The sequence below is a fragment of the Lathyrus oleraceus genome, chromosome 4, assembly GCF_024323335.1.
Source record: "Lathyrus oleraceus cultivar Zhongwan6 chromosome 4, CAAS_Psat_ZW6_1.0, whole genome shotgun sequence".
Classification (NCBI taxonomy): domain Eukaryota; kingdom Viridiplantae; phylum Streptophyta; class Magnoliopsida; order Fabales; family Fabaceae; genus Lathyrus; species Lathyrus oleraceus.
The window spans coordinates 319982121-319994069 of NC_066582.1; the positions used below are offsets into that span (position 1 = coordinate 319982121).

Here is an 11949-nt window from a genome sequence, read left to right on the forward strand (position 1 = left end):
GGTGCAACCGCTATCTGATTATATCCAGAGTAGCCATCAAGGAAACAATAGTAGTCATGACCAGCCAACCTTTCCAACATCTGATCGATGAATGGTAAAGGAAAGTGATCCTTTCTTGTCTCCAAATTCAACCTTCTGTAATCGATGCAAACACGCCACCCCGTGACTGTCCTTGTAGGGAGCAACTCATTTTTCTCATTCTTTATCACGGTAGTCCCTCCTTTCTTTGGAACCACATGAACAGGACTTGCCCAAGAGCTATCGGATATGGGATAAATTAACCCCGCATCTAATAGTTTAACAACCTCTTTCATAACGACTTCTTTCATTGGGGGATTTAGTCTTCTTTGGGGTTGCACCACTGGTTTGTGACCATCCTCCATGAGAATTTTATGCATACATACCGTAGGACTAATCCCCTTCAAGTCTTATATTGCCCATCCCATTGCACTTTTGTGCTTCTTCAGAACCTTGACGAGCTTGTCTTCTTGGGAACCTTCTAAACTAGAGTTTATAATAGTCGGGCATCTCCTTTCAGAATCTAGAAAAACATACTTGAGATTTTCAGGCAGTTGTTTCAGTTCAGCTACTTTCTTGGTCTTATCTTTCTTTTCCTCCAACTGAGGTTCCCTCAAGTTTTCCCACCAGAGCGATCGGGATCCTTTAAAGGGTGGTTGTGTTTCCATCATAGCTAACACTTCCCTCTCCTTTTCATCAACTTCTTGAGTGTCTTCAGAAATTGATAGACTTAGAACTCTCTCCAAGGGCAATTGTGGTTCACCTAAAGGATTTTCTTGCAGAACCACTTGATCAATCACCTTTATGTGTTGACTGGTGGCCACATCATCTTTGTATCTCATGGTGTTTCGCACATCAATTTTTAACTCTTCATCGTAAACTTTTAGAGTCATGGTGCCTTCTTCTATATCTATCAAACATCTTCTTGTCTCCAAAAATGGTCTACCAAGAATGAGCGGTATCTCTTCATCTTCCGACATTTCTAAGATGACAAAGTCCACCGGAAACACAAACTTATCAATCTTCACAAGAACATCTTCCACTACTCCATAGGGTCTTTTCATAGAGCGGTCAGCAAATTGAAGTGTTATTCTGGTATCTTTCACTTTTCCGATCCCCAACCTCTTGTAAATGGATAACGACATGAGACTCAAACTTTCCCCCAAGTATATAAGGGCCTTTTTGAAGGATCTATCCCCAATAGTGCAAGGGATAGTTACTGAGCCTCGATCTTTCTTCTTCACCAGAATCTTCATACCCTGCAAAACTGCACTACAAGTTTCGGTTAGTACAATAGGGTCAATATCGATGCTCCTCTTCTTTAAAATAATATCCTTCATAAATTTGGCATAAGAGGGCATTTGTTCAAGTGCCTCCAAGAACGGAATGTTAATCTCAAGCTTTTTGAACATCTCTAAGAATTTCTCGAAGTTCTTCTCATGTTGCGCTTTCTTCTTATCTCTTGTGGGGAAAGGGAGTTTGACAACCGGCTTTGGTTCACTAACTTTTTCTTTAACCACCAGTTTAGGCACCACCACCTCTTCACTCACAACCTCATTTTCATTTATTTCCAACTCAACTTCAAGCAATTGGTCTTCTTCTTCGTCATCTTTCTCAGGGACTTCTTTCAATTTACCACTCCTTGTGGTTACAGCACTCACATTATTATGCTCTCTTGGATTTGTAACTGTAGCACTCGGTAATGCACCCGGTGCTTGAGAACCCGCTAGTTGTTGAGCAATTTGAGTCATTTGCATTTCCAGATTCTTTATCGAAGCACCCGTGTTTCTTAGATTACTTCTAGTCTCCTCTTGAAATTGGGAACTTTGAGCCACCATTTTTTCAATGGCAATTTCCCAATCCGCTTTTCTTGGTACCTGTTGCTGAAATTGTTGTTGGGGTTGTTGAAACTGCTGTTGGTATGGTTATTGTTGTTGTGGTCGGTATTGTTGTTGTGGTTGGCTTTGATATTGATTGGGCGCTTGCTTCTGAACATTTCCTTGTTGGTCCCTCTAGGAGAAATTTGGATGATTTTTCCATCCAGGATTATATGTATTTGAGTAGGGGTTGTTCTGCTTCAGAAAGTTAATCTCTTCTACCTGTTGTGCAGTTGCCACACAATGCATGGCGAAGTGAGGTCCCCCAAAATTTCACAACTAACCACTTGAATTGGTTGAACCGGTTGAATTTGTGCCACCGTTTGAGTGTCAAGAGCCATTTCCTTGAGTCTTCGCTCTACTTCAGCTGTTATTTGATCTTCCATCTTCAAAACTTGATTTTCTAGCTTGAGATCAATGATACCTTCAGGTTGACTTACACTATGATCATAGAGCTCCAGATGCTCATTTGCTGCAATGGCTTCAATGATTTTCTTTATTCCAATGGCTATTGTAAAATTTGTTGAGCCACCGGCAGCCGTGTTTGTGAGTTGCTTAGTTTTCATTCTAAGGCCATTCACAAAATTTTGCACCTGTTCAGTTGCATCCATGTTATGAGTAGGACATGCAACCAACAATCACTTGAACCTCTTGTAAGCGTCTCCGAGTGACTCTCCTTCCTTCTGTTTGAAATTAACTATGTCATATCTCTTACGAATATAAATAGAAGCAGGGAAGTACTCATTCAAAAATGTTGTCTCCATTTGTTACCAAGTTGTAATGCTTCCCGTGGGTAAAGAGTAAAACCACTATTCGGCATCCTCCGAAACATCACCAACTTTTTAGCTTCTTCTGAGTGTCCCTCAATTTTCAACGATGTCGTCATGGTCAGAAATCTTTGTAAATGCTTGTTGGCATCTTCATTGATTTTTCTGGAGAACGGTCTCCTTTCGAGTTGACGAATCATTGAAGGGTGTAGCTGAAAATGATCAACATTCACCGGTTGGTTTATCATTGTTAACCTTCGAGTCGGAGCATTTGCACCTCCATAGTCACCCATAAGTCTTTCCACGGGAGGTGGGGCTTCAGCCATCGTTTCAGATACGGTGTCGGAGTCTTCCGAATGAACTGAAACAACTTCTTCTTGTACAGACTCAGAAATAATGAGGTTGCTTCTGATAGTTCCAGTCTAGCTTTTCGGTGTCTTACACGCAATAATCTTTCTGGTTCTGCGTCAAAAAGAAATTCAGCTGAGGCCTTACCTCGCATACAAAGATTAAACAATTATTAGAATTTATAAAACGAAACAATAGTACAGAGAAATAAAATTTTGGTTGCAGAGCAACAAAATTTCAATTGAATTATTATTCAACTTATACTTTGGCAGTCCCCGGCAACGACGCCAAAAACTTGATCGGTAAAATAGCAAGTGTACTATTTGCACCGATGTAGTAATAAAATGGGAGTTATCCCGAGTATCGACCTCGAGGACTAGGTATTAAGTACATACCTTTACAATAATTCAATTGAACAAAAGATCAAAGGGGGTTTGTTGATTGTTTTCGAAATGATAATTACGAGAATAAATTACACAAAGCGTAAAAAAATCTTTTAATCGATATAAGAAAGCATGCTAGCGCAAGATGTATGAATTACTTTGTACTACATTACTTCCATATTATATAATATCTCCGTTGTAATTATTCAATGCCGATTCTCAAGAATTGTTTTCTCTAATTCCTTAGCCGAAAACCATTAACAGTCATTTTCCATCCTAATTCCTTATCTATTCAAAATGACGTTAAGAAATACGCAGTTGTAACAAGAAATTACGGCTACTACAGTTTGATCTGTATTCCTAAGCGATTATACCGAAGTATTATTATACAAAAAGTGATAAGGTGGTTCGTCCGACCTAAACCCTAACCATAGATCAAAATTCTATTTGTTCGATAAAAAAAATAAGCATTAAGAACTTTGTATAATAATTTGAATTAAGAACAACGTTGATGATCATAAAAACTTAGAAATATTGTTCATACATAAGCAATTCAGGGACACCCCCTAGCATTGGGGGTTTAACTTCTCATAGTATTCAAAGAAAGCAAATTACAAAATAGAGACATTACAATTCTTTGGTGATGAAGGTTGATCTTCAATCTCTTTCGATCTTGAAAATCTTTTCTTCTCCGAACCCCTTAAAAGCTCTCTTCTCTTTTCTGTCTATTCTTCGTACCATCCAAAAGTCCCTTTTTTTTCTTCACCAAAAGTAGATTAAATAGTTTCAAATCATCCAAAAGCATCGTGAAATACCAAGACTTCCCTCCGAAATTACAAAGAGACTTGAAAAAATAAAAATCAGCAAAAGGAGCGAATTGGCCAACACGGGCTGTGTCAGCTGACACGGGCGCCCGTGTTGCCTCCCTGTTAACTTTTTTCATTCAGACTTTGCTGACACAGGCCGTGTTAGCTGACACGGGCCGTGTCAGCTGACACGGGCACCCATGTCAGCCCTCTGTTTTATGCTTTCTTGCTTTCCCACTTCTGCACAGGCTGACACGGGTACCCGTGTCAGCACCCTATTTTTGCCCTCAAGTTTTCCACCTTCTGCATAAGCTGACACGGGCCATGTCAGTTGACACAGACACCTGTGTCAGGCACCATTTTACGCATATTTCGCTTTACGAACCATTTTTGACTCCCGTTCTTCCCTTACGCATCTTTCGGGCTTATTGCTTGACCTGGAAACCAAATAGAACTACCACGGAAACGCATAAAATGCGACAAAAAGAGATGAACCACTAATAAAACATAAAACAAGAAGGAAATTATGAAATGCGATAAAACTTAGGAAATCAACTAAAAGAAAGAATAAAGTGTTACCGATTCTTGAAGATTCATGCTGGATGGATGATGAAAACTAAGTGTAAATGGTGACCGATCACTCAATGAGACAAATCTCCCTAAGTATTTATGGCAGATTGGTATCCCATGATGAGGACATTGACTCAACAATTCCTTGAATTTGTTGAATTGTAATTCCTTGTGTCGAAGCAGGTTACTCGACAGAACAAGGTTGTGTCAAATAGCCTAGTGTGTCGAGTTGTATTAGTGTGTCGAAGTGTCGAAGCATGTTGCTTCACACAGGATTTCGACTTGGGCATATTTTTTAGTAGTGTTAATTATTTTGGGCTTTTATAATTTTGGGCTTTGATTTAGGGAGTAAGCTAACCCAAATCTATAAATAGAGGGAGTAACCCCCATTCTTAGAAATAACTCATAAGATTGTATTCACAAAATTTTGCAGTTGCAAAGTGAATAAAGAAGTTTTCCCAGATTATAGGCAGAGAGAAAGCTCTGCAGAAAATATTCTTCTTCTTCTCCAACATTCTTTTCTTTCTTTCTCAATCATTCTTTCCTTTTCATTTTTATTGCGTGGCTGATAACAATCTTGTTCATCAAGATTGATAGAAATTCTCCATAGGTTGTGGTGGATTTCCAACATCTGGTATCAAGAGCTCCGGTTTGAGCGATTCATGGAAAGAAAATCACGATGGCAATGAATCACCCAAACGGGTTATTTCCAGCAAGTATTCTAATTCTCAAGAACAATAATTATGAGAATTGATACAAGCAGATGAAGGTTGTGTTCTGTTATCAAGATCTTTAGGATCTTGTGAAAGAAGGAGTAACAACACTTGCAGAAAACACAACGGATCAAGAAAGGGTTGCATATAAAGAATTGAAAAAGAAAGATTATAAAGCTCTCTTTATAATCCATCAATATATTGATCCAGATAACTTTGAAAAGGTTAATGATGTAGAGTCAGCAAAAGAAGCATGGGAAATTATGGAGAAGTCATTTGGAGGCGCATAGAAGGTGAAAGAGGTGAGGTTACAAACTCACAAAAGGATGAATGAATTGCTTCAGATGGAAGACAATGAAAGCATAATTGATTTCTTCACTAAGGTTATGAAACAAGTGAATCAAATCAGGGTATATGGAGAAGTGTTGACATCAAGATCTGTTGTTGGAAAGATCTTGAGGTTGTTGGCTCCAAAGTTCGACCACGTGGTAGTAGCCATAGAAGAGTCGAAAGATTTGTCAAAACTGACAAAGGAAAAGCTTCAAGGGACACTTGAATCTCATGAATAAATAATGTCTGGAAGAGCTGCAGGAAAGTCGAAGAGTGATGTGGCTTTGTAGGTGCATTCAGCAAAAGAAAGGAAAGACAAAGGAAGCTGGAATGGCAACAAAGGCAGAGGAGGGTACAACAATTTGAATGGTCGAAATCAGCAAGAAGGATACTGGTCGAATAAGAGAAAACCATGGAACCAAGGCAACCAAAGAGGTGGTGCTGCAAGTAGAGGAATTAGTGGTGGTCGAAATCTAGACAAGAGTCACATTTGGTGTTACAATTGTCAGAAGCATGGTCATTATTCTAGTGATTGTCTAGAGAAGCAGAAGAATCAAGAAACTGATGCAAAACTGGCGAAACATAAAGAAGAAGAGATGTTGTTCATGGTTATAACAAGAGATGAAGAGAGATTCAAGGACTAAGGGTACTTAGACTTAGAATGTTCATCACACATGTCTGGAAGGAAAGATTGGTTTGTCAACATAAAGCCCTCAATGAAGAACATGGTGAGATTTGAAAATCACAATACTCTAGCAGCTGAAGGTGTTGGTGATGTTCTGATTATGAGGAAAGATGGCAAGAGGTCAGTAATTTCAAATGTGTTGTACATACCAGGCATGAAGAGTAATTTGCTCAGCATAGTACAATTAGTCGAAAATAACTATAAGGTGTAGATAGACGACAAGATGATGATAGTTCTTAACTTAAATGAAAGGTTGATCTTGAAGGCTCCAATGTCTCAAAATAGAACCTTCAAGATCGAGCTTAATGTGATAAAGCATAAGTGTTTTACAACAACAACCAACAAAGATGAATGGATATGGAATTATAGACTTGTCCATCTCAATTTCAAAGACATCAAAGATTTAAAGAGAAGAAATATGGTTTTAGGATTACCAAAAATCGACATTCCAAACGAAGCGTGTGAAGAATGTGTGCAGGCGAAGCAACACAAGAACAACTTCAGTAAAGATGCAGGAAGCAGGTCGAAGGCAATTCTTAAAGTCATAAACTCTAATGTATGTGGCCCTATCCAGGTGGATTCGATTGGAGGTAACATATACTTTATTACATTCATAGATGATTTCAGTCAAAAACTGTGGGCTTACCTGATCAAGAAGAAAAGTGAAGTTATCTTGCCAAGTTTAAATCTATGGTAGAAAGACAAAGCGGTCAAAATCTCAAGATTCTGAGGACTGGTGGTGGTGGAGAATATGTATCGAAAGACTTAGACACATTATGTGTGAAGGAAGGGATTATGCATGAGGTGGTGCCACCCTACACTCCACAATAAAAAGGAGTCGCAGAAAGGAAGAATAGAACCATCATGAATATGGTGAGAAGTATGTTGAAAGGCAAGCATATTCCTAAAGAATTATGGGGAGAAGTTGTGTCGACTGCAATATATATCATGAACATATGTCCGACGAAGAAGGTAGAAGGAATCACGACAGAAGAATGTTGGTCTGGTGTCAAGCCTAGCTTGATTCATCTAAAGGTGTTTGGATCTATAGCATATAGACATGTGCCAGATCAATTGAGAAGAAAACTTGAGGATAAGTCGAGTCAGATGATCTGATAGGATATCATTCGACTGGAGGATACAAGTTGTTTGACCCAGGGAACAAGCAAGTGGTGATCAACAGGGACATGGTCATATATGAGCTTAAGAAATGGGATTGAATTGAGAATTTTAAGAAGGATTCAATGAGAATATTATGTGATGCACCAGCCAGTGAAGTCGAAAGAGAAGTTCGACAATAAGTCAGAGATGAAGTAGGCCCAAGCAGACCTCAAAGAACAAGACACATGTGTGCAAGGTTGCAAGAATGTGTAATTACATCAGATGATATGGTCAATGAAGAAGGTGAGTCGGTACACTATGCTTTCTATGCAGATGTCAAACCATTCAGTGCAGCTGAGGCATTGAAAGATTCAACGTAGGTGAAAGCAATGAACAAAGAACTGAAGTCAATAACACTTGGTCACTTGTCGAATTTCCCCAAGATAAGAAGGAAATTGATGTGAAGTGGGTACACAATGTGAATTTGAATCCCAAAGGAGAAGTGACTCGACACAAAGAGAGACTTGTGGCGAAAGGATTTCTTCAGAAAGAAGAAATCAAATTCGATGAAGTTTTTGCACCTGTTGCTAGGATCAAAACAATCAGGTTGATTATTGGACTAACAAACATGAACAACTGAAAGATGTGTCAGATGGATGTGAAATATGCATTCTTGAATGATCCCTTAGAAGAAGAATTTTATGTTGCACAACCGGTTAGGTTTATGAAACAAGGCGAAGAAAGAAAGGTGCATATGCTGCATAAAGCCCTGTACGGACTTAAACAAGCTCCAAGAGCTTGGAACAAGAAGATAGATGGCTTCCTAAGGGAGAAGGAATTTGTGAAATGCACAACTGAACATGGAGTATATGTAAGAAGAAGCAAGAGTGAATTGCTTATACCATGTCTCTATGTCGATGACTTGTTGATAACAAGTAGTTGCAAGAAGGAGATCAAAGACTTCAAAGGTGATCTCAACAAGGAATTCGAAATGTCAGATCTGGGTGACATTTCATATTTCCTTGTCATCGAATTCTACAAGAGTGGTAGAGGTTTGATGGTGCATCAAAGAAGGTATGCAGGCGAAATACTCAAGAGATTTGAGATGCAAGATTGTAACCCAACTTCGACTCCAGCTGATCCCAGATTACAACTGTTGAAAGATTCAGATGAAGATGATGTCGACCCAACCCAATATAGAAGACTTATTGGGCCACTCTAACACCTTTGTCACAAAAGGCCTAACTTAGCATACAGTGTAGGTATGGTGAGTAGATTCATGCAGAAGCCAAAGGTATCACATATATAAGCGGCAAAGAGGATACTAAGGTATCTGAAAGGAAATCTCAACCATGGCATCTTATTTCCTACAGCTGATGAGGGAAAAGAATGCAAACTAGTGGAATACACCGACTCAGGTTGGTGTAGTGATGTTGAGCATCGAAAATCCACAACTGTCTATGTGTTTATATTAGGTGGTGCACTAGTTGCTTGAAGTTCGAGAAAGGAGCCAATAATGGAATTATCATCGTGCGAAGCAGAATACATAGATGAAGGTGAGAAAAAAATAAAGGGGGGGTTTGAATTGTTTTGAAAAATAAGCGCTTTTTCAGAATAAGAACACACAGGATTTTATACTGGTTCCCTTATAACACAAAGCTACTCCAGTCCACTCGGCCAAGGTGATTTCGCCTTCAAAAAGGACTTAATCCACTAATCTTGAAAGATTATTACAACCAACGTCTAAGAGAAAGATCTCTTAGTCCTCCCAAGTATACAGACTGCGCAGAGTCACTTGAGGAACAATCAAAAACAATTTAGGCAAAACAGAGTTTGTAATCTATAGTGCTTCTAGGATAAAGCAAATATTACAGCAATTTAGCAAGTAAAAGGTTTCACGTTATGAGCAAAAGCTTGTGAAGGACTGAGAGAGAGAGAGTGGAATATTTCTGTGTGTTCAGGTGTGTCTCTCAAGGAGTTTGTCGTCTTTTATATAGAGGTGAAGGAACCGTTGTAGTGATGGCAGACTATTTAGCTTTAATTAGAGTTTAATGCCATTACTTCTGTGTTTCTTGCCATAGCAAGTTTGTCTCCTTGAATAACTTCTTTCCAATTATATTTTCTTTCCATTTGAAGTTGTGGTTTCCGTTACTCTTTCTAGATAGGGAGATTCTTCTTCAGAATTTGTGTTAACTCTGTTACTCTGAGATTGTTGTGATGTAATCATCAGAGCTTCTGATAGTCCTGGTCTTTTAGATCATCAATGTTGACTTCAGAGGAACTTGAGAGCTTCTGGTATCAGGATATGTTGTTTTGCTCAGAGTCGGAACTTCTAGAGCGCGCTTCTTCTTTAGATGTTTCTGATATTCTGATATGTTATTTTGCTCAGAGTCAGAGCTTCTAGAGCGTGTTTCCTCTTCAGATGCTTCTGATCTTCTGGTACTTTGTATCTGATTTGATTCTGTATCTGATAGAGCGATCAGATTCCTTTATTCTTGATCAGAGTCCTGCACACTTAGAAACTTTTCGTTAGAGTGCCATTTTTGGTTTCATCCTTTGTTATCATCAAAATCCTGGAATCTATTGTAGAACTATTTTTGTTCTTACAATCTCCCCCTTTTTGATGATGACAAAACAAACTTAAATGACAGATGAAACATTCAGATATAAGAGTTTATCAGATCAGATAGAAGTGAGCTCCCCCTGAGATAGGCTATGGAGTTCAGAAGTTCTTACCAGAGCTTCCATGCAATGAAGTTTCTAGATGCCTTTCTGTAACTTTCTAAGTCAAAGAAAGTTAGATAGATTTTATTATTGAATAGTATGTTTGCAGAGTACTTAAGGATTTAGACAATTTTTCATCAGAGTTGTTTGATTTCTCCCCCTTTTTGTCAGAATAAAAAAGACTTAAACAAATAATAAGCAGGAAGAGAATATATATATAATTCCAGATAAGAGCAAAAACATCAGAGACAAAACAAAAAAAGGCAACAAGCAAGAAAAAAATCCTAGGTGCCTAAGGGTTGGGAGGAGGAGGCATCCTCTGAAGCAGTTGGGTCAGCAGATTCTGGATGTTGGCGTTGACTGTGTCTTGTTGATCCAATCTGGCTCGGACTTCCTTCTGCTCTTTCTGAAGCTCCTCAAGGGTCTTGAGAACTAGAGGGGCAAAAGTAGAGGACTCCCCATGAGTCAGAGGATTCTGTTCTGCAGTACGGAGAGCTTCAGCTTCAACAGCGACTTTAGCTTCAGCTTCAGCAACAGCAGCAACATCGACTAGAGCTTTGGCTTCAGTTTCCCTTACCCTTTGAAGTTCTTCTTGTCTTGCTCTTTCTTCTGCTTCCCTTCTGGCCTGTTCCTCAGCTTCTCTGGCTAAGCGCTCTTTTAGTCTTGCCTCAGCGTCTCTGATAAAGTCGTTTCTGACTTGCTCAGAGAGGTTTTTCAGCTTAAAGGCCTCAGAGGTCATCCAGCCAATGACTCTGTTCCAGTGTGTCCTAACAGAGGAAAGATCAACACTGATGCCAGAGTTTGTGGTCAGAGACTTAACCTTTTCCATTGATGCTCCTGCAAACAGCATAATTGCCTCTTCTAGGGTTGGCAGGGAGTGTTCAGGTTCAGATGGTAGAGGTGAGGAAGTGGGAGGGCTTAGGTTGAGAGTTTGAGGTTCAGCGGAAGTGTTTGGAGGGGTAAAGTCAGAGGTGTTGGGGTCAGAGGGTTGAACGTCAGATGGAGTGATGGTTGGTTGTTCTGTGGGTGGTGGTGAGGTTACTTCAGGTTCCGGTGGAGGTTGTTGTGGTTGTTGTGAGGCAAGGTTTTGAGTCTGAAGTTGGGCTAGAGTGGGAGAAGCGGGGTCAGAGAATTCTGTGTCAGATGAGATGATACAGTAAGGAGGTGATTCTGGGGCTGAAGATGAGGAGGTGGTTTCATTCATTTGTTCAACTTCAGATAGGGGTAGGGAGGTATTGTCGAGGTTAAATTTTGGGAGTGGTTGAGATGTTCTGGTCGTTGAAGGAAGGGTTTCAGATGGGGTGTATAGAGGTGTTGGTAGAGGAATAGAAGAAGCAAGTTGCTGTACAGAAGGAGCAAGAGAGGCAGACTTACCAGAGGACTCAAGCAGAGGTGCTGGAGGTCTTGATCCAGAGGTTTCTCCTAGCTTGGCTTTCTTCGCCTGTGATGTCTTCTCAGAGGGACCTCTTTTATGTCTTACGAAGTTGGGAGCTTTATCTGGTAGTTCGCTCAACCTGAATTCTGAGATATCCACTCCTTCATCCTTCAGACGTTGGAGATAGTGCAGAATTGCCTCTTTGGGTTCTTCCTTGGAGAACAGATATAGACCATGGGGAATTTTCCTCTG

At 39.7% G+C, this 11949-nt stretch overlaps 1 protein-coding gene across 1 annotated transcript; it reads right to left on the minus strand.

The window, feature by feature from the left end:
- Positions 1–428: 428 nt before the first annotated feature.
- LOC127137269 (uncharacterized) lies at positions 429–1856 on the minus strand. The gene has a single exon (XM_051063740.1). It carries the CDS (start codon positions 1854–1856, stop codon positions 429–431), a length of 1428 nt encoding a protein of 475 aa, XP_050919697.1.
- Between the last annotated feature and the right edge of the window lie 10093 nt (positions 1857–11949).

Excerpts from the sequence above, each read along its gene's own strand:
- LOC127137269 (XM_051063740.1), bottom strand. The coding sequence starts at position 1,856 with ATGGTGGCTCAAAGTTCCCAATTTCAAGAGGAGACTAGAAGTAATCTA.